Here is a 21,231-nt window from a genome sequence, read left to right as displayed (position 1 = left end):
AGCATCATGAAGGCCTGCAGGGTCCAACCAGGCTGCATTTCAATTTCATGCAGTTTACTACAACCTTTTCATGAATCTGATTAATGTTACAAAAGGCACTATTCGGTCTTAGATTCACTAAATTCAATGGTAAGATCTACTACTTGTTGAAGGGCTCTTTATGGCAAAGTAGCTGCCACCATGATAGAGTGATTCAAGTCATTCTTTGGTTTCTCATGTGAAGTCGCTGGAAAAAAGATGGATTTGTTTTTGATAATACTTCAGTTAAAATGCTATGTGTAGTCAGCAATACACAGTATGATAGTCTACAGTAGATTGTTTTGGAGGACAGCAGCAGATTCTGCCCTGATCGATTCCTTGTTGACCTTTGATTTCTTTCTCTCAGTCTTTACTCTGACACGTTTTCTATGAACTCTTAGTTTTTCAAAGCCGTTCTCTAAAAAGAAAAGCTGTTCTTCTTATAATTAACTTTGTCAGTGCAGCCAGTCACTTAGACTGTGAACAGAACTCTGGCTTTAATCCTTTTCTCCCCACTTTTTTTTCCCCTTTCGAGATGCACGACAGACAGAACCATCTGCATTTAAACTGGGGTATAGTAGACAAAACAAAGACAATAATGCGGTCTGTATGCATTGTTTGTGAAATTCATGCAAAGGCAGAATTGCTCTGACCCTTTGGGGCATTGACATTGGACCTCTGGGAGCATCCTGTATTGTTGGGTGCCAAGACATTAACAGTTTGCTCTGGTGACGTCCACTGTGGGTTAGGCTTGTTCTAGCATATCCTACGTATGCTCAGTTGGATTGGGATCTGGGGATTGTAGAGGGTAGATGTTTCTGAGCAGTTCTTGGTGTATGATGGGGCACGTTGTCCATCTGGGGGAGGCTGACACTGCCTGTGTTTGGAGAAGTGTGGAACATGTTAAAGTTAGATCCACATTAAAGTTGGATCAAGGTTTACATTGATTACATTTTCAATGTTTAACATGTTATCTGTCAGTGGTTTTTATATTGTGGCTAATCAAATCATTTCCTACCACTTATTCGTATCTAGGTGGTAGGGGGCAGGAGTCTAAGTTGAGATGCCTCCAGCTCTTCAGGGGAAAGTGAGGCAAGCTGAGAGATATAATCTCTTCAACATACCCTGGGTCTGCTCCTTCTTCTCTTCTCAGTTGGCTGTATCTACTATATTTCCACGAGGCTTTATAGTTACAATCCAGAACCACCTTATTAAATGACTACTTATGAAATAGGTTAAAACTGTGTTCTTGTTTTTCTCCATTTTCAACAAATACCACATGATGTGAAGAGAGTTGATCTGTGCTTGAAAGGCAAGTGATGCCAGGGCCTAATAACAGACTCATTAAAAAATAACATGTAAGACTTCTATGTTATCGTTTCTCCCATCTTTTTTACCTGAATAGTATTAGTATCACGTGGCTTACTATTCCCATGTTTCTGTTTCTCCTATTCAACTCTTTCCACCAGCTTTCCTTCATTCACGTCTACCATTAGAGTAGTGATGCATGGGAAATGTCAGTTATCTATTGATGAAAGGAAAACTCTTTAATTGGCATCAGGCAGGTTTTAATGATGGGGATCATGCTTGCTTGCTTGACTGTTAATGGCTCTGGCCATTTGAAAAACTGTTTGACTTTTCCCCAACCACCTCACCGATAGACAGCAGCCTGCCACTGACAGTGATGCATGGGACCCCCTGAGTCACATTGATCACCCTTGGGAGAGTCAACACACTCACAAAGACGCACACAAACACATTCCTGTCCAGCTGGTATGTTATAGCTCGATGCAAGCAACACCAGCCGTTGCAGAAATAGGTCACAACTCCCAAAGAACAAATGTTAACCTTTATTTCTACAGGATGCTGAGTTTGTACATTGACATTGTAAAGCAGCATAAAGCCCTTTTCAGACATGTACCTCACTTGTCTGTTAAAATGACAGCATTCTTCTACGGTAATGACTTCACGGTTTAATTCAGATATACGCAGTAGATGAGGAAGAGAGCCATGCAAAAATATGCATTTTTCTCATACTTGCCTCTCTGTGAACCCTGTCTTCACAGTCCCAGTTCGGCCGAATGATAAAATCTCTGTCCAAGTCAGCCAAAAGGCTGCAAAGGTCCTCTGAAGTCTGCTGATGCCTGGCCTTTTTTCTTAGTCTTTTCTTTCACCGGGGAGTCGTAATCGTGTCCTTTTATGCTTCAGAATCTGGCATCACAAGTTCACCCGCTTCTCCTTAGATTTGAAAGAAATTGACTGTTTGCTTCAGGAACAGGATGTCAGGCCAGGGTGAAGCACTCAAATCTGAAAGACCGGAGCGTACGCTAGTTGATTTCCTGTAGTGCCAGTAAAAGATTTGTTTTCCTCAAAGCAGCTATGTCTATAACTGTAGATGCTGGGCATGTAAGGAAGTAGAGTGAGTGAGTCCCCAAAGTCCTTCTGGCACCAAATTGTTTAGACAGCCAGATTGAGACTCACTCGAGCTCTGCAGTGAGCACTCTGGACAGCAATATCCTGCCAGGGTGAAGCCAATCCTCACCTTACACCATACAGCAAATTGACTGTTTCTTTCTTTCTTTTAACATTTCCACCTATTTGAAGTTCTTGCACAGAAACAAGTCATTTATAGCTGTACAAACAAGCCCTTCCTTTTTTGATCCCTTTATACTACAGATATGTTTACATATTTAAACAATTAATAATACAGAATCGTTTTTCTGTCATGCTCCTCTTACCCATTTATCCTGACCCTGTGATCTGACAATTATTGAACTAACCTAGTTTGGAATTTGTTGGTGCCAGAGCTTTAGCTGTACAGTCAATAACCCACAGCCATAGGCATCCCACATCAGAAAATGTTTGTTGTTTTCAGGCTACCATTGTCTGTATTACAGCCGTGGATATGTTAAAAAATAATAAACAGAGTAAGTTTAGAAAAAATGTAGCCTATTAATATTTGCAGATATTAATAAAAGAACAGAAGTAACATCAATATGTTTCCGACATTTGATGGTTGGAGACCTATTTTACCCACTCTTCCTCTCATTACATTTTTTTTATGAAGTGTGGACTACATAAATCATCACTTTGGTCACTCACCTGTGTTTGAAATTGGCTGATGTTCTTTCCATGTGAAGATTATTTATTTATTTATTTTTAATTATAGGCCCCCGTTAACAAAGTATTTAGATCTCTGCCTGATCGGTGCCATTAAGCAATCAATAGTGGTTTGTTTAATTCATTCATTTATTCTTGTCTGTCTTTCTTGCTCTCTCTCTCTCTTTCTCTCTCTCTGGCTGTCGTTCTTTTAAAGGTGATCTATATTTATAGATTTCTCCTGGAACCAGTTAGCTTTTTCCTCTCCTGATTCCACCACAGTAACCCGCTAACATACATAACCTGTTTTAAACTCAGGGAACCTTTGTTTTCACCAGTGGATAGGTTTTAAACACTAAAAAGAGGTGGCTTTTCTTAAAATTGCCTCATTTATCTGTAAGGAACTGTAGTAGGATTGCCTGCCCAAAAAAAAGAATTTAATTTGAGGGTTTTGCAAATTCCCCTGTTTCCCAGGCATGCTGTGTTACTGTTTCCCATTAACAGCAGTTTAGGGACCTCCATTACTGTACTAACAGTAATGGACTAAGGAATAATTTTTTACAGGTTGACGGTGGCCACAACACTAGAGACATGATGCTAGCACATCCTAGCACGTTTACAGCTTATCCACACTAAAATACTAATCCCAGGTGTCTCATACTTACTTGCGCTCGCACATGTTAAAGTTCCCTTTTACATGCTGTTGCTTTAGTAAGTAATCACAACTATAAAACATATTATGTATAATTTAACTTAGTAGCAGCTTTTTCTTTATTTGTCGACAGCTGGGTTCAGTTAGCAGTTTTGATAAATGACCTGCTCAAACTGTATACCTTTATGAAACTTTAATTGAGGTGTAAATCTGAACAAATTTCTGTGTGTATGTCTGGCTTGGCCGTGCACATGTGCCATATAAGCTCCTTGTGCCCTCTTAGAAAAATGATCAATATAAGCGGGAATGCGTGGGGAATTATTGAGAGATGATGGACTTTTGTTGGATTGGGGTGCTCTACCCACAAATGGAGTCTTCACGCAAGAGTGGGCTCGGAGCACTGAAGCTGACCAATTCAAAGCTTGGCTTTTTCTCCTTAAATCCTCATGTGTCCATGAAAAGGACAGTTTGTCCTTTTCATGTGACATTCATGACTCTGAATTAAGTGTCTGAAGGCTGTGATTTCTTTTAAGTGAATAGGGAAGGTTTGGAATATGAAATAAGGTATAGGGATTATCTGATTACTCCTTTCCCCCCCTGCCCACTTTGCACCTCAATGTAGGGCTTAGGACAACTCATTGCTCTAAGAAGGTTTGATGTTTTTGCCCCTGCACACAAAGGAGAACACACATACGTGCGCATTACACACCTCCGCATCACTTCTTCAATCTTCACCAAGGCTCAGTTTGATAGATGGCTTATTCTGCTGGATGAGCAAAGGGTATGTGGGAGTGACTTAAGCGTTCCTTTTTGTTTCTAACACAGATTCTATCCATTTGCTTGCCTCATTCTTTCTGAGTCAAGGTCACGAGGGACATTAAAAGATATGTGGACAAAAAGTGATGCTATTAATCAACGTTACAGTAGAATTGCTACTTAAGAACTATTGATTGTTTTTTTGTTTTTTCTCTGGTTGGTTGTTTTTTTGTTTTTTTAACTCCCCCCCCCCCCCACCCCCCCAATGAATATATTTTATAGATACAGACACTCAGAGACTTGAGTCTGCAGCTAAGTGGTAGAGTACTACCACTATAAAAGCAACCACCTTCTAGTGGCTCAATGAAAATAAAGAAAGACATTCCTAAATGTCTGCCAGTTTGGTTTTCCGGTGTTCTGTGCATTACAGAGCCCTCTTTGATAAACAGACTTTTTGACTCATTTTCCTCTCTGGCAGCCGCTCACACACAGCAGCGGCGGCCTAGAGTACACTCTGAACATACACTATATTTGTTAGTGACAAAGCCTCGGGCTTTAAACTTTTATGACCAAAACTGGTCATTTCACTCATAAATGTAAATCTCTATGGTGATAACTGTGATCTCAGTAATTGGATCATGCACTAAAACTGAGATGTAAGTTGTGACAGAGCTGCTGTCAGTGATGATTGAAAGCTCTGATTAGTAGATTATTCTCTTGTGTGCCTTGCATAAATGCCTACAGGAAGCTGTTTTGGATGCATAGCACATAATGCATTGCTAAAACAAGCTTTTTACCCGCCACGTTCGACCTCATAGGGTCTAAAACGGCTCACAGAGAAATGGGCACACCCTGTTCTCTGTACCTTGTGCTTATTTAGCCACTGGCGTTTTTCCCTCCAGGTGTTTAAAACATCTTTTGTTTGGATCCCTTTGCATGCCAGGTTTTACACTGCCAGCCCACTGTATTCCTTCATTTTCTTTTTAGTGTGGGTTTGGCCCTGACATGATGTGTCACCAACTGCGGTTTAGTTTTGTTGTTTTTTTTCTCCTCACTTTCAAACAGCTAAGTGAATTCAATCTTCTGCAGTTTTAAAACATGCCCTTGGGCCATGGTTTCACTTCAGTTGTACCAAATGGCTTTGTGTTTTGTACTGGTCAACGAGTGCACATGTGTATTTACTTGCACACACACACACGCACACACACGCTTAGCTTTGTGCGTATGCGTAGTTTGCTTTTTCTTTTCTGTCCACTGTGTCGACACAATCCCAGCGTTTATGAGATTACCAGAGCCCATTTGTGTTCCGACGGGAGCCATCTTGGCTCAGATGAGGCCTCCGCTGGGAACCATCTGGGCTCTACTCAAAGCAGTTTCCACTCCGCCTCCCCTGTCCTCTGCACATTGTGACCAAAGCTATTTACTTTGAAGGAAAGAAGAACTTTGAATTCTGTCTGTGTCTTTGTGAAACTCTTGATGCTTTAGATCTGCCTGGTGAAATGTCAGTTCAGTTTTACATATGCTTTCATGTTTTTGTGGTCACTCAATATACGCATTTGTTGTTTATTTTGACTTCAGTCAGGGAATAACATTCTTAATAATCATTTTCTATTGATTGACTAATTAAAGTTGAACTGTCCGGGTATAGTCCTTTTGATTATGACAGGCTGGCGTGTGTGATTGTAGCCTGCTGTCTTTGCTGGTGCTTTCCATTCAGCTCATGTATCCTGTAATATTACTGACATTTCTCAGTAGGTCTGTTTGGTGGTTATTAATGCTATGTGCTGTTACAGCATCCCTGTAGGCAAAGACAAGAGTCATCTTGTCGTCATCAGCTCAGGCAGGCTCATTTTCTTTGCATAAGGTTGGCAGTATGTGGTAAATGAAGTTTCCCATGTAAGTGGTCCAGGAAAGCACACAGACGAATTTGTTGTTGTGACTGAAAAAGTGTTTTCTTAGGATCACTTTGTTTTCCTTTTGCTTTTTTTTTTTTTTAACATCAGTTCTCGTTACAGATGGTTGATCCGACTTACTCGACTGCGTATTTTCTCCTCACGTTGGTGATATTCATCACATTTAATAGTTTCTACACGGCCTGGAGAATTATATTTTCCTCCAAAATATGATAATTAGAGAATAATTGTGGATTATGATTCTCTGAGGCAATAGAACATTCCAGTGTATAATTCCCCCCGTGGAAATATTATTCCATCTCTTAGTGTGCCTGTCTTTATAGCTCAGATCGAGATATTTTTTTTTCATAACTGAATGTTTGCTAGAATCTCCTGCCAAGTAAAGGACCGGTCAGAGTTAAAGAAAAATGGGTAGCCAAAAGGCTTTCATTCATTCTGTTGAGCACACTAGAGTTGCCCTTGTATCTCCTGGTTTGTGCTTTTTGTTTTTTTTGCCCCCCACAGCGAGCATAAACACTTTTTGCTTTGGAGCTTTGCGTGCTCCGATCATAACTTCTAGACAACTTCTAGTCGAGTTTCTATTTTTCCTTCAAATTGGATTTTTTCCCAGCTATGAGTGTTGCTTTTAGTTGTCAGCATTGTTTTATTTTTGTTTTTGCATTTGCTGCGTTAATGGAAGCTGGTAACAGTTAAGTTGGCTCTTTTCTTCCAGCACTCGCCCACTTCCCCATTTGACATTTGGATACTCAGAGGACCGGTGCTGCTCTTATAGCCTAGTTATGTAACTGCTTCTCCACTTAGAGGAGGAAAAAAAAAGATAAAATGGGGTTAGTATCTGAGATGGCAGCGAGGAAGACAGAAAGACAGTAATGAAGATTTTACAGAGGCGGATGAGGTACGAGTGAATTTAGACTCCATTGCTGTCCTGGGAGGGCAGGCCAATGTTTTAGCTGCTTGTTTTACATGTTAAAAACAAGTACTGCTGTGTTTTTATTAGTTGGTAGGAAACAGGTTGTTTTCTGTAAATATGAAATTGTTCAGCATAGTTTGCCAAGTTTGAAAACAAGAGCCTCATTGATATGCCACTGTACCAAGTAGAGATGGACCGATCCGATATTACGTATCGGTATCGGTCCGATACTGACCTAAATTACTGGATCGGATATCGGAGAAAAATAAAAAATGTAATCCGATCCATTAAATATCACGAAAGCACCTCACAAAACTTGCAACACGCCGTAACTCACCTCAGAACGTTAGCACGTCGGAGCAGTATGCATCACGTGATAGAGCGGCTGTGGCATGCGGGACCTGTCGGTGGTCTGGATAGCATGTGGAGCTTCGCTAGCAACCTGGCATTTCATCTCCGACAAAGTTATCCCCGAGAGAAGTAAAGCAAGTGTGTAAGTCCATCTCTGAATGTTTGTAAAGCATTCCTGCGTTAAGCTTAACAAGCGATATATGGAGCGACTGCCTCTTCTTGCTGCTACTTCAATCATGAAACTGCTTAATGATCAGTTGATCGGCTTTTCTGTCGCGAGTCCGTCTCTCTTGTTTGTTTTTGGCCCACTTTGCACCAGAAAGAGTAAACCAGCGGCTGAGCAACAGCAGCACGTTTAAGCTTGATAAGCTGTTGTTAGAATTTATTTAATATTACTTTCTACTCCAGGATCTTTTTCTACGTAGCTGACGGCTGGTAACTGTGCAGGGGCGGATCTAGTAAAGTTTAGCCAGGGGGGCCGATAGGGCATTAACAGGGAAAAGGGGGCACAAAGACATACTTTTCTTTCTTATTCTCATTTAAAATGTCTAGCTTTTAATAAATAATTATCCAAATCTTACACCCAAAGTTTTAATTTGATGTAAAATGAATAGAAGTCAATTACTGTATATAGTAACTATTAAGTCTAATATACCCTAGTAAGCTATAGTACTTTTTCCTTTGGGAAGGTACCATCTGTGCAGTCTGCAATTTTGTTGAAGAAAGATGTTGAATCTATTTAATATTTCTTGAAAAATAATTGGTCCAAAGACATGCAGCTTGTGGGGATAGGTTAATTGGATAATCCAAATTGTCACTAGGTGTGAATGTGCGAATGAATGTGAGTGTGAATGGTTGTCTGTCCCTGTGTGTTAGCCCTGTGACAGACTGGCGACCTGTCCAGGGTGTACCCCGCCTCTCGCCCTATGACAGCTGGGATAGGCTCCAGCGCCCCCCGCGACCCTGAAAAAGGATAAGCGGAAGCGAATGGATGGATGGATGGATGAAAAATAATTGATTTCTGTGCATTTTTTTTCACACTGCATCAAATTAAGGTTGATTACGTCGATTATATCTGCCGATACCGATATCTGCCGATATCGGTATCGGCAGATATCCAAATTTATGATATCGGTATCGGACATAAAAAAGTGGTATCGTGCCATCTCTAGTACCAAGTGGTGTTACATTACATTATATCGCTTTTGAACAAACCCTTGATGAAAACGCTTTATCCAAATATAACTGGATCCAGAAAGTGGAAATATGTGTCCCACTGTTATATGAATGCTTGTCAATTTTATGCTTAATAAAAGAACAGATTATACATTCAGTAATAAAAGCTTCTTTTTTTAACTTCAGCTGAGAACAAGGCAGAGCAGTTTACAAACTTAATTCCCCTCAGATTTCCCTTGTGAGTGCAGGGCTAAGCAGTCCAAGTCTTAATCGCTTGACTACGTCCTATCTCCTCAGCACACCTGCCCTCTCACTTTCTCGCTGACTTTAGGCTTTAGAGTAAAGAAAAATGCTATTGATTTTTTCTTTGTCCTTTTTCTTTCGCCTCCTGGTCGTCCATCATTTATGAAACAAAAAGTAATGAATAGATAATTAGCCTGAATAGGCAGAATTTGGTTATAGTCCATCACGGGCAATGTTGTGAAATCTTTCCTACTTTGTCAGCAGGGTTAGCTAATTTGGGTGCCCTCATTTGTTTACTTAAGGGAATGGCAACTTAGCTGTCACTAATTGAAAATGATTTGCGTTGTTTAAAAAAAAAAATAGGATGAAGAAATGTGGGCTCTTAATTAAGGTTGAAGTGCATATGCAACACTAATTTAAAGCCTCTAATAGCCTCCACTGTTTGTGCAGGCCAATCACAGGCCCAGTGATTTCTAAATAGACACGTTATTGAAAGCTGACAGTCATGCTTAATTGAAAATGTCAAACACTCAAGTTATTCTGAAAGTGTACTTAGACGAGCAGTCGCTGCTGGTGCGGGCGGGGCTTTCTCTGGTTATAAAAGTACTGACCAAGACCAGATTCATTGGGAAGTCCACAACAGTGGAATGAAACAGGATCTGCATATGTGTGTGTGTGTGTGGTACTGAATCAATAGAAAGCTCACAGGTCTTCATTCATGTTTCTATTTAAGAACAGTGATGTCTCCTCAGGGGGACCCCCTTCCTCCTATTGCTGTAAACGAATCTCAAACTTAATCTTGATACAGAACATTAACTGAGCCTCTTTTCTTTCTCTCGTTCCTCCCTCCCTCCCCCCTTCTCCTCTTGTGGTTTTCCAGGTGGAAGTTGAAGTGGAAAGCATGGACAAAGCAGGGAACTTCATTGGCTGGCTGCACATTGAAGGTGTGAATCTGTCTGTGGCACTGGTAGAAAATGCTCTGTCCAAGGTGCACTTCACAGCGGAGCGCAGTGCCTACTACAAAACCCTGGTTGCAGCAGAGGAGGGGTGCCGACAGAGGAAAGAGAAGGTAGGTTTGATTTAGATGCTACAAGAGCTCTACTGCACAACCTACAAAACAATGAGTCCCAAATGGCATTAAACTGGCCCTCAAAAAGCTTTCAAATGTTAATTGCACAGTAAACTTCATTTAACCAAAGCTAGCTATCTTTAGGTTCAAAATTGCTGATGGAAGTAAATCTCAAGATGTCATCTGGCTTAGCAGCAGCATCAGTGCTTGATTTACTGGCTTTCCCATCTCTGAGCCATAGTGACTTAGGGTCTGCCTGCCTGTGGCCATATTGTCCTGTGTCCATGTGTGGGCTATTTCTTCCATCGCAGATCCAGCAGCTCTTTTTTCCGCCTTCAACATCAGTGCCAGTAATACATTTATTAGTAGAGGTGCTGTCTGGAGAAATGATAATCCTTCAGAAGTGAGTGGAGAAAAATAAAAAGCTTTTTGTTCAAATAATGCTGAGAAATTGCACTAAGTCACCCCGGTGGCAATATAAATGTGACTAAAGTGCATTAATAAGATGCAGTGCTAAAAGTTAAAGTTACAGTGTTCTGAAAATACTCCGTCTGCTTCTGCAAATAGCCACATATTTGCAGTTATCATTGAAGCTGTCTTTTCTCAGTGGGAAATCTGTGATGGATAGAGGCCTCTCTCACAGTGATCCTGATCTCGCCCTGCATTTTCATTATGGCTCCGCGACTCACCCCTGGCAGATGCACGAGGTGCCCAGCCAGCTGTCATCATTGTCCTCTTTCTCTCTATCTGTGTAACTTATTTCTTTTGCTCATGCCTCTCCTCCTCTCGCTCTTCCACTTGCGTCCACCCATTTGGGTCCTTGAGGAGACACAAATGCATCTTCTCCCCATATAAATGTGATGTAGTGCCGGAGCCAAGAAGGGGTTGCGTTCTTTTTCCCCTCCTCTGAATCTATCATGTTCACAGTGAGTGTGTTCCTACTCTTGTGTCTTCCCTGCTCTCAGCTCTCCTCTTTTTCTTCCAATTACTCTCTGTCTAGGTCTTCCATTTCTCACAACTCTGAATAGAGTGGTGCGCAGGTGAACCTTTTGTCTGACATTAAAAAAAAAAAAGAAAAAAAAAGAGGCAAAAAAAAAGGAAAAACATCTTGCCAGTGATGTGAGCACACAGACGCTGCCATGTTAAATCTAACTGCAGCATGAAGGCGCATTCCTGACACCTCCGATAACAATTTCACTACCGGTTTCCAAACCCCCTTGCAGTGTTGAGACAGATTGACTTTCACCACAAGGTTTTGACTTGAGCTAACCTGAGCGCGGACAGGGCCGTGAGGAAAGGCAACAGAATGGGGCCTGAATTGACCAGACAGACGGTGATTATGTTTGATGTTAGTTTGCCAAAGGCACCGGTGGACAAATCAACCTCAGCCTGATTTGTTTGTGCATGTGTGTAGTGGAAAGTGTGTTGTGTTAGCAGGGCACGGGGCAGTTAGTTGTATTTGTGTGTGAATGCATACTATGCAACTTGAAGGCAGATAAGGTGGGACTTGTGTTCTAATTAACCCATAGAGACCATCTTGAGGGAAAAAAAAGCTAAGAGCATGCATTTTTTTCCCCGCCTTTCTTTCTCTTTTGAAGTTAAGGTGGTTGGTCTTTGTGTGTAGGCTGAGGCTCAGTATTGTAGCTTGTATCCCTTCCCATCGCCCTCCCTCTTTTCCTCTTTTCTCATTGCCCTCTCTTTATTGTCCCTGCGGCAGTAGATATGGAAGACATCATTGGTACTGCTGCGTCAGGCGTCTCTCTGAGAAAACAAGGTTGTCATAATGAAGAGGGTCCCATGTGTGCGTGTATGCATGCACACACTCATTAAGAAAAGCGTCGGTGGTCCAGCAGGACATCGAGGGGGAGGGACTCAGGCTTGCTGCAGTAGCATCCTGAACCAAAACTGCTTAGTTCGAGTGACTTAAGCGAATATGAGATTTTGCTACAATGAGGCCATTGGGACAAAGTGATTGTCTTCTAAATGAAGCCTTCCAAAGGGTTTGGAGAAGACTCCTTTTCTCAGAGCTCAGCGCATTTTGATCTTGCACATCAGCATCTCTTGGAACAATATCTGGAGCAGTCCTGGGAGCAAATCCATCTCACACAACATGCAGAAGGCTTAAGTTGTAGACCTGGAATTGCTCCAAAGCCTGTTTCCCCATTACATTTATCTGTGCCTCGACTATTGTTTACATAAATCTCTAAAGTGTGTCCCCCTGTAAGAATGATCATCACGCTATCAGCACTAACATTCCTATAATTCAGTGAAAAAGACCGACCCAGGGACACAGTATAAACTTATCTTGTGGTGTTTTAACAATGATTTGATCGCTGCCAAGCCGTGGTCACGCCCCCTCCTTAAATCTCCTCTGTGGTTTAACAAAGTAGTCTGGTGTATATTCAAAATCTCCTTTGGTTATAAAAACAAACTCTCGCTCAGCAGTCATCTGTGTAAACAAGACTCATTGCAAAGAGGGTGCATTTTGTCTTTGTAATAAGACAGATCTCTTTGCAGCTAGTCATATTATGTTCCACGACTATCTTTCTGCAGCTCAGAGAAATGAATTGTACAAAATGGTAGTTTGGCTCGGTGGATTGGTAACAGCAGAGTCTTTGACAGGGGAAATGTTGGCTGTAGCTTTCATTGAAGTTCCCTAAAGACTGAACAGGTGTGGGAGCCGGCTCGTCGATATGTAGTTGTGCCTCGGGACTTTCCGATTTCAGAAACAGAAAAATGAAATAAAATACTTAGAAATTAAGAGATGGGTTCACGAGAGGGGAAATCAATTTAGACTCCCAGAAGCTCTTGGCTGTGCTCTGCTAGTCAGAGCTCTTCGCAGATGTGCAGTGTTATTTTTTGTGTGTGTATTTATTTGTGAATATTCTATTAAGGCCTACCTTTACTTAAAAAAAAAAAAAAAGAAAAAAAAAAAGGCAACCAAGTAGCTATAAATTGGACGAGGACAGAAACATGTTCGTAATTGGAGTGGCCTCATTATGAAAAGATGAATCAACAATCGGTGCTCACAAAACAGAAGTGTGCTTTCTGTTGGGCAAGCGTTTTCCCCCCCCCCCCCTTTTCTTTGCTGCTATAATTACCCAACCTTGAAGGAGATTCATACACTCCGATGGCTCTCAGAGTGGGTAAAAGAAGATGGAAAAGAAAAGGCATGGAAAAAAGGGCAAAAGAGGATATGACAAACCCTGTTAAAGATATTTCATGTCATAGGAATCTTCTCCTTTCATCACTACCCGCCCCTTTCCTTCAGTCCTACTTGGCCCTCTTCACAGACCACTCTCCTTCTTTTAATCTCTTCTGTTTTCTCACATCCTTACCCTTCCTTCTGCTTTATTTTTCTCGTCTCTGTCCTTCAACTAATAATCAAATTCCAGTCATGCCCCTGGCATCTTTAGATGCTTTACAGTTTTTGGATCATGCGGGACAGTTCCTTGGCCTGGACTCTGTTCAGAATGAATCAGGACCTGCAGCAGTTGTACCCTTTTCGAAGGGGGGGGGAGGGACCTTTGGAAACATAAACCCAGGATCTGGTGCTGCCGTTCCTAATACTTCACCCGTCCATCAACAGCATCCGTCAAAAGCACTTGAAGCGGCATCATTCTGACAGTGAGCCAGGTGACGTGTCCTTGGAGCAGCCTGATTGACGTACATAAACTTGTTTCAGCATTCTTTTCTTTTTTTCTTTTTTTACCCCAAGTGGTCCCCAGACTTGGAAGTCCAGCCGACTTAGCTGTCACTTTGCCAAAGGCCCTGTTCACAAGTATAGATTACCACATGACCCAGGTCATCCGTTTTTACTGTGCAAAGCAGATCACAGAACTCGAGTTTGCTGCTATTGGCTGACTAACATTGTTTGCATGTCTGATTATATTGGTACAGTGCAATTTTCTAGATCTTTATTTTGGTTCAGTTGCTTCTTGCTTACTCTGAAAGGTCAGTTGGTAGCTCACAGTGGAAGCCAAACATCTCAGTGTGCTTTTTTTATGAGTTGTTTTTTTTCTCCTGTTTTCAAAGACGGTGCAAAAACCTGTCCCTGTCTTGCTTTCTAAGCTGTGTCTTCTCTGCAGTCAGCACATCACACACCTGGCTAAACAGGAACACACTGTGGATGAATCAAGATAATTGGGCTTTTAGCAAAGCTAATTAGCTTTTGTCCCTGAGTTCATGCTGTAGGAAGTTTACCTCTAGTCGGCTGAATTCACTCAAAGGATTTATATGGTTAGCGTTCTCTCGTTTGTTTGCATAAAATTCTAGATGTTGTTGTATATTTCCCCTTCAGTGAAATTAGATAAAATGTGTGCATTTAAAAAAAAAAAAATTGCTGTAGTGTGAAGGATTTTTTATCACCTATGTACCATAATAATTCTCAGTCTTCTGTTAATAATCTACATAAAATTTCATACTGCCGCCTTTGTTTGGTTTCCATGGATGACAGTCCCTATTCTATTAATACCACGCTCAGTGCTTTCTTAAGCCCTGAAGCCACTGAAATCCTTCCAGGGTTGAATTTTTTTTTATTTCCTCTATCCTTTCACATTTTCTTGGCCTCTCATAGTGAAATAACCTATGGCAGCCACCAGGCAATATAATGGAAAAACGCTGGGGATTAACATTAAAGTAAGGTCATCTGTAGAGTCTTGAAGTGAAATAAATTTGGTTCTTTCTATGACTGACTCTAAAATTGTTTCTCAAATTTGGGTCTTTTTTTTTTTTGCCAAATCCCTTTGCTGCTCTCGCAAATTATTTCCTCTTAACTTGAGCCATTTTTGGTCCGAGTCCCTGGCTGTCATGTCTCTGCAAAGAGAGTTTTTGGCTAATGTGAAATAATTAGTGCCGTTACATTCCTCTCACAAGTTGCATTAGAGTGTGTAAAGAATTAAAATATAATGGCATTTGGAGGCACACGGAATGATTGCACAACTGTATTACCGTTCCAGGCATACCTCTCGAATATCTCTCCAATGTATTGCTTATTGCTGTCATTGTTGCCTTGTGATTTAACAAATGAAGGCTGTGTGGCGTCGAGACGGGAACAATGACCATGACATGGGCAATCACAGAAAGTGATACTTCCTTAATGACTGGGCTCGACACCTGTCCAGACCACTTGAGAGGGAACGAGAATGGCAGCCGAGGAAACTGCTTCTCGGGCCTGGTTAGAAATGACATACCTGTGTTTCAGGGAAGTCATTCTTACCGGGCTGACGTTTTAAGTTTTTCTCGCCACTTTTTTTGAGTCTCTTCTTTTTAGTGTAGTCCACTATCTTGCCTGTTTCTTAATTATGTTAAAATCCATACTCTTTGTTGTCTCGGTGGATGGAATTTTCTTCTTTTCTAAATGTCTCCTGTAATCCCACAAAGGTTTGTTTTATTAAAGATTATACCTGAAGACTTTAGTCCGTACCATATGGATTTGCATTTCTTCTTCTCTGATTTCTTGTCTTCTTTGTGTGCAGTATACTTTGTGCCTCGAGACTGCGATATGATAATGAAATAATTTAAAATCTTTACTTATGTAGCGCTGTGTAATATATCTTTGCAGCTTGTGGGATATGGTGAAGGTCATGAGCGCATACAGCTTGTTTGCATTTCCTCGGCTGCTTTTGGAACGATTTCAGAAGAGTCCATTACGAGAATTTCAATGGGTGAACTTGAATGAAAGGCACTTTGTCTGGTCGTATGCCGCAAATGCCAGAAAACATCCTCATCTTAATTTGAGACATTTTTACCTCAGGCAGTGTTGGTTACGAGGCAGTTACACCCCCCCCCCCCCCCCCCCCTCTTTTTATTGTTTCTGCTTTTTTTTTTAACTCTATTTAAAGGCCTCAGATTTATACTAAAGACTTTGAGGAACGCATTGTATACAATGTGCAGCTCATGCATAATGCAGGTGTTTAAAGACCTGCGTGAGCACCCAGACATGTTATGTACCAGTAAATCACAGAGGCGAACAGTACATTTTCAATCTGCAGTGCTGTTTGAATGTGAGCATGGGATGTCGCGTACAAGCAATCAGAATGCAGGGATTTACAAATCATTTAAAATCTATATACAGTTGCCTGGTGAGTATTGTTTTCTATTTATATGATACATGAAGCAATGTACAGAGGCTCTTTTAATCACCCCCAAAAATAAAATAAAAAATAATGGAAAAATGAAAGGGGGGGGAAGTGGTGACATCGCAATGATAGAGGGCCAGGAAACCATTATGTCACAGGCAATTTGCATTTTTTTGCTCTTTAAGAGATGAGTAGCTAAAACTGTGCCAAAAGTCACAGTGCATCATCTCACCCGTGGGCAAACTATCGATGCAAGTCTAGCTTGTGCTGGTAATATATCGTCCACAGAATTAGAAAGTCCAGCACAACAGCGCTCCCTTGTCTGATAACTGCTATACCCCAAGGACCCTGCTTCCCTCACCATCACGTCCGTTGCTTGGAACACAGTGTCGTAGCTGCAAGTAGCAATGACCAAGTTAGTACAGTTTGATGACTCATGGTGCAGCAGTCCTCAGCCTACTGTGGGCAAATCACCTTTTGTGTCTTCATTCAGGAATTCAGATGTGTTTTGTGCTCCATTCACAAAAGGTGTTCATGTTTATTATACACCACAATGTATCTGTACTAAAAACTAACCAAGTGTGTGCTTGGATAATAACTGGAATCATATAAACAGGCCTCAGAGCAGGGGTGTCAAACCCCCTTTTAGTTCATGGTCCACTTGCAGCCTAATTTGATCTTAAGTAGACCAGACCAGTAAAACTATTTTCTAATTTATAAAACTCAAGATAAACAGGCTGAGATATTTCTTTTGGAAAGGGAAAACATCTCAGTGTTTTCGCATTACAAAGAAATCCTGCTGTAATCAGTCAAAGAAGCCGTCATCACTGCTTCCTGGGATTAACCACTCTCTAAGAAATAAATCTGTAAAACTACATTTAAAAGTACTGGCAGCTCATTACTGTGAATTTGTGCCATAATTTAAAAATGTAGAGTGAGTGGTGGGGGAGGCAAACTTGTGATGTTTAATGCTTTTAATTAAAACTTATTTATTTGTATTATGTTATCAATTTCTTTGGTGTAGTGTGGGTGATGTGTTTATCTGTAGGAAGGCTGTAAAACCTACAATTATTCAGACCACTGATTCAAATAGAAGTAACTGTTTAGACTCTTGTGATGTGATTCATTTTTAAGGTCAGAGTACTGTGGAAAAATCCAGTATTTGCACTTTACTCTTAGAATTTTCACATTTCAGGTGGGCTAGATTGGATCCTGTGGTGATCTTGTTCTGGACCCCGAGCTATTAGTTTGACATCTCTGTGTTAGTTTGCATAAATCTAACTGAGCACTAAAAAATGTGTTTGTAATAAGTCAAGTCAAAGTTAATTTTATAGCATGTTTTAAACAACCTCTGTCGGCAGATTCTTAACTATATACTGTACTCAACTGTAATAAGTGTTTTATGTTAATTACTTATTATATCATTTCACATACTGGAAATGATTGGGCAGTATAGAAGCAAACTGAAGGTTGAAGGCTTTGGTGGCATGTGTGAAAGGACAGTAAGATCACAGCAGGGGGGACATCATTCCCTGCAGGGTGGTTACTATGGGAGTAGTGACCCATTTGAGACCTCCCATCTTTGGATAAGATGGAGCGAACCTTGCATTCTATTATCTACTACAGATTCCCAGGCATCCGTCTCTGTCTGCATTGTGCCTTCACATTCATACGTGCACAATGTGTGCAGATGTGCGTTTTGAATGTGACTGCATACCATTTCCTTTTTGTTTGTTTACTACTGTAAGCCAGTGTGTATGCCCGTGTGAGTGCACGGCTGCCTTCATCCTCCCTCTCCGCACTATACGCACAAAATGAACCACCTACCACACAAAAGCAAAGAGCTGACAGAGCCTTTTTTTTCTTTCTTTCTTTCTTTTTTTTTTGTATAGCTAAGAGATTACATAATATGATTGAGTGTGCTGTGTACACATCTGCACACATACACACAAACTTTGTTGCAGATGGAGGGAGGTGCCACACGTGCACGCACCATACTCTCACCGTCTCTTTCCTGCTTAGTCAAACACACTTTGAGCCCGTGCAGACAGACGGTGCACGCACAGATGTACACATGCACGCTCTCTCCGGAGACACCACCCCCACTTTAGTCGGCAAGCTGGACCCTCGGTGCCCTGAGGCAGAGACAGACAGACAGAAGAAGAGATCAGTGGACCCAGTGATGTGTGTGTTATTTACACCCCAACTCCCAGTTTTCTCTCTCTCTCTCTCTAACTCTCTTTCTCATTTTCCCGGTCTTCATCTTCCTTTTCCCCAATTCAAAGCTGCAAATTCAGCACTCTGTCAGCTCTGCTCGCAGTCTTGTGAAATCACATACTAACATTCTTTCCATCTTTATTTGCTTCATTCTCCATTTGACACAAAGGCTGCACCCCGTGCTCACATTCTTCTTTTTCTTCTTTTTTTTTTCTCCTCGCGTTTTTTTTAATGAGCAAGAAGCTACCCCAGTGACATCTGAGCAGTCCCACCTTCTGCTTGGCGAATTATATATTTACGTGAGTTGCAGGATAACACGCAGTCTTTGAAAATGTCATCTGAAAAATGCATCCAGGACATCAGGCCAATCCTAAGGAGCCCACACCCTCATATGAAATATTCTACTTGATGAAGCATATAAACAGGAAGTGGGCCTTTTTTGTTTCGCACAACATTTTCTATGTGTATTTGTGCAACTGTGTTCCAGCAGCCTGCACGTGATTTCATTAGTTTGCATCTTTTCTTCAACTGTGTTCGTGATGATTATTTTGCATGTAATCCTATACATTTGTTTATGTACGTCTGTCTCTGTGTCATTGGCCACACGATTTCTTTCTCCAGTCATGCACAAGATACTTATGCCCTCCTAGCGGAGGACCTCGCAGGCAGGTTTGCGGCTCCCTCTGCTTCATCAGTGTAGAAATGACTCAGGCGCCCAGCCTCCCATCACTTCGCTCTAGTCTTAGGATGAAGGTTTGAGGCCATGAGATCACAGAGGGTTGCTCAAAAGGGAGAGTGGAGGTGATGCACTGACAGAGAGCATAACATGATATGACACAGTGCGTTGCATTATGGCTGATTAACACATGCTCAGCTCTGTCACCCGCAATAGAAAAACACAAAGGTCTACCCATCTGCCTCTCTGCACTCTCCCTGCCTCTTATATCTTGGGGCTTCCCTTCTTTTTTTCCCCTCTCCTTTGCCCCAGTTACTCCGCCATCTTTGCTGATTAAAGTAAGTGTGAAGGACATGCACTGACTTCAGTTGGGCTACTGAATTATTTGCTGTCTTTTTTTTTTTTTTTTTGGGGGGGGGGGGGGGGTTAGTCCCTCCTGGGACACTGTAAGGAGACACTTTTCCACTTGATTTGCCGAGCACTACTTGTGGCTGACTGCCTTCTACCTTCACCAGAATGAGTGCATGCAATAAGAGCAATGAGCCTTGAATTTTAACGCAGACATATTTGACCTTAGACTGGAGAGCATTGATTGGTCAGTTGTGCTTAATGCAGTATTATGAGTGTTTCCTTAACTGTTACGCATTTACTTCAAACTACCCGTGTGAAAAACTATGCCTTTTTATAGAACCCTTTAAATATCTTCTTTGAGAAACTTTAGGCTTTAAATACTTTGAATAGTTTAGAGGACTGGATTCAGTTAGATGATAACCGAAGTGAGCATGGATTTGCTGTGCCTTGTACAAACCACTCTTATCGTGTTTTTTGATAATGCCATTCGTTTGAACGTCCATTAGCAGCACTGGCATTTTCTCCGTAGATGACTGACATTTATGTATTTTTGGGAGTCATCAGGCAGATTAATCAGAAAGATTTACGCTGCACATTTTTTTGCCCCGCTTCAGGTGTCCTCTCTAATCGTCCTTATTTAATCAGGAAAAAGAGCAAAACAGGGTGGGCTATTTACGATCGCACTAAAAATAAGACATGCAAGTAATAGTCATTTACACACACTTTGACATTTTTTAGGGCCCCTGCTCGCAGCCACACTTAACTCTATTTACTATGGGTCGGCAGAGAAACACCCCTCCCTTACGTTTCCCCCCGCCTGCCTCTCTGCTTCCCTTGCTTTTTTCTGTTGTCTAATGAAATGCTAAATATTTGTTTCTTGAGGGTAGCATTTAAATGCTGGTCCTGCGCTGGTTGGGATCTGCATATCCTGTTCCACTTAATGAGTTCCAGTTATATTAGTTTCCAAGCATTAAGATGAGACTTTTTGACATTTCCCTGCTGGCCTTGTTGTCACACAAACAGGTTATGACATGTACTTGTCCCCTTTGACACCTCTGACTTGCTGAATTTGCATTTCTATTTACACATATTAGCCACAACAAGAACACCTGCCTAAATACTTCCCTTGTTCCACCAGAGGAGTTCTTGCCCGTCCTGTCGTGTCTTGCAGGAGGCAGATCCTTCTGGGTATGTGAGTTGTGCTGGTTTCAGTGCACTCCACAGATGTTTGATAAGTTGGGGATCTGGGGAGTTTGGGGTCAGGGTCAGTGCCTTGAGCTCTTTCTTTTTCCTTAGCTGTTTTTGTGTCACAGGTTTCACACAAATGCTAGGACTAGGGTTTTGCAGCAAAAAATTGCAATGTAATAAGAATATCGGTGTTATACGTGTTGCTTGTCGGTATTTTCGATGTTGTGGCTGATCAGTGTTTGATTACTGCGTTGCTGCTGTTGTCATGCCAATATGCAAAGTGTTCCTTTAGCATCTTCTCGGATGAGACGGATCAGAGCCGTCTTTGTTTTGTTTTTTTCAGCCACAAATGGAGAGAAGCAGCTTACTGTATAGCCGCTGTGGAAGCAAACGCCTCATCAGTTCTCCTTATTACCTGCACACAGACACGGAGTCCTCTACACATTGGCATACTCCCCTTGGTTGAGCAGCCAATTCTGTTCCTAAATGAATTTGCTTATTCTTTTTCTCCATTTGCCTCATGACCGCCTCC

General features: G+C 41.5%; 1 protein-coding gene across 1 annotated transcript in view; it reads left to right on the top strand.

Moving 5' to 3' along the window:
* snd1 (staphylococcal nuclease and tudor domain containing 1) overlaps positions 1–21,231 on the top strand; it is a 177,454-nt gene that overhangs the window by 102,499 nt on the left and 53,724 nt on the right. Inside the window, exon 17 of the mRNA XM_014409598.4 lies at positions 9,999–10,187. Coding sequence (XP_014265084.1) covers positions 9,999–10,187 — 189 coding nt within the window. The remainder of the gene's footprint in view (positions 1–9,998; positions 10,188–21,231) is intronic.

This window comes from Maylandia zebra, linkage group LG17 (genome assembly GCF_041146795.1).
Source record: "Maylandia zebra isolate NMK-2024a linkage group LG17, Mzebra_GT3a, whole genome shotgun sequence".
NCBI classification, from domain to species: domain Eukaryota; kingdom Metazoa; phylum Chordata; class Actinopteri; order Cichliformes; family Cichlidae; genus Maylandia; species Maylandia zebra.
Note: the sequence above shows the minus strand (reverse complement) of the source record. Positions and strands in the feature narration are given on the sequence as shown.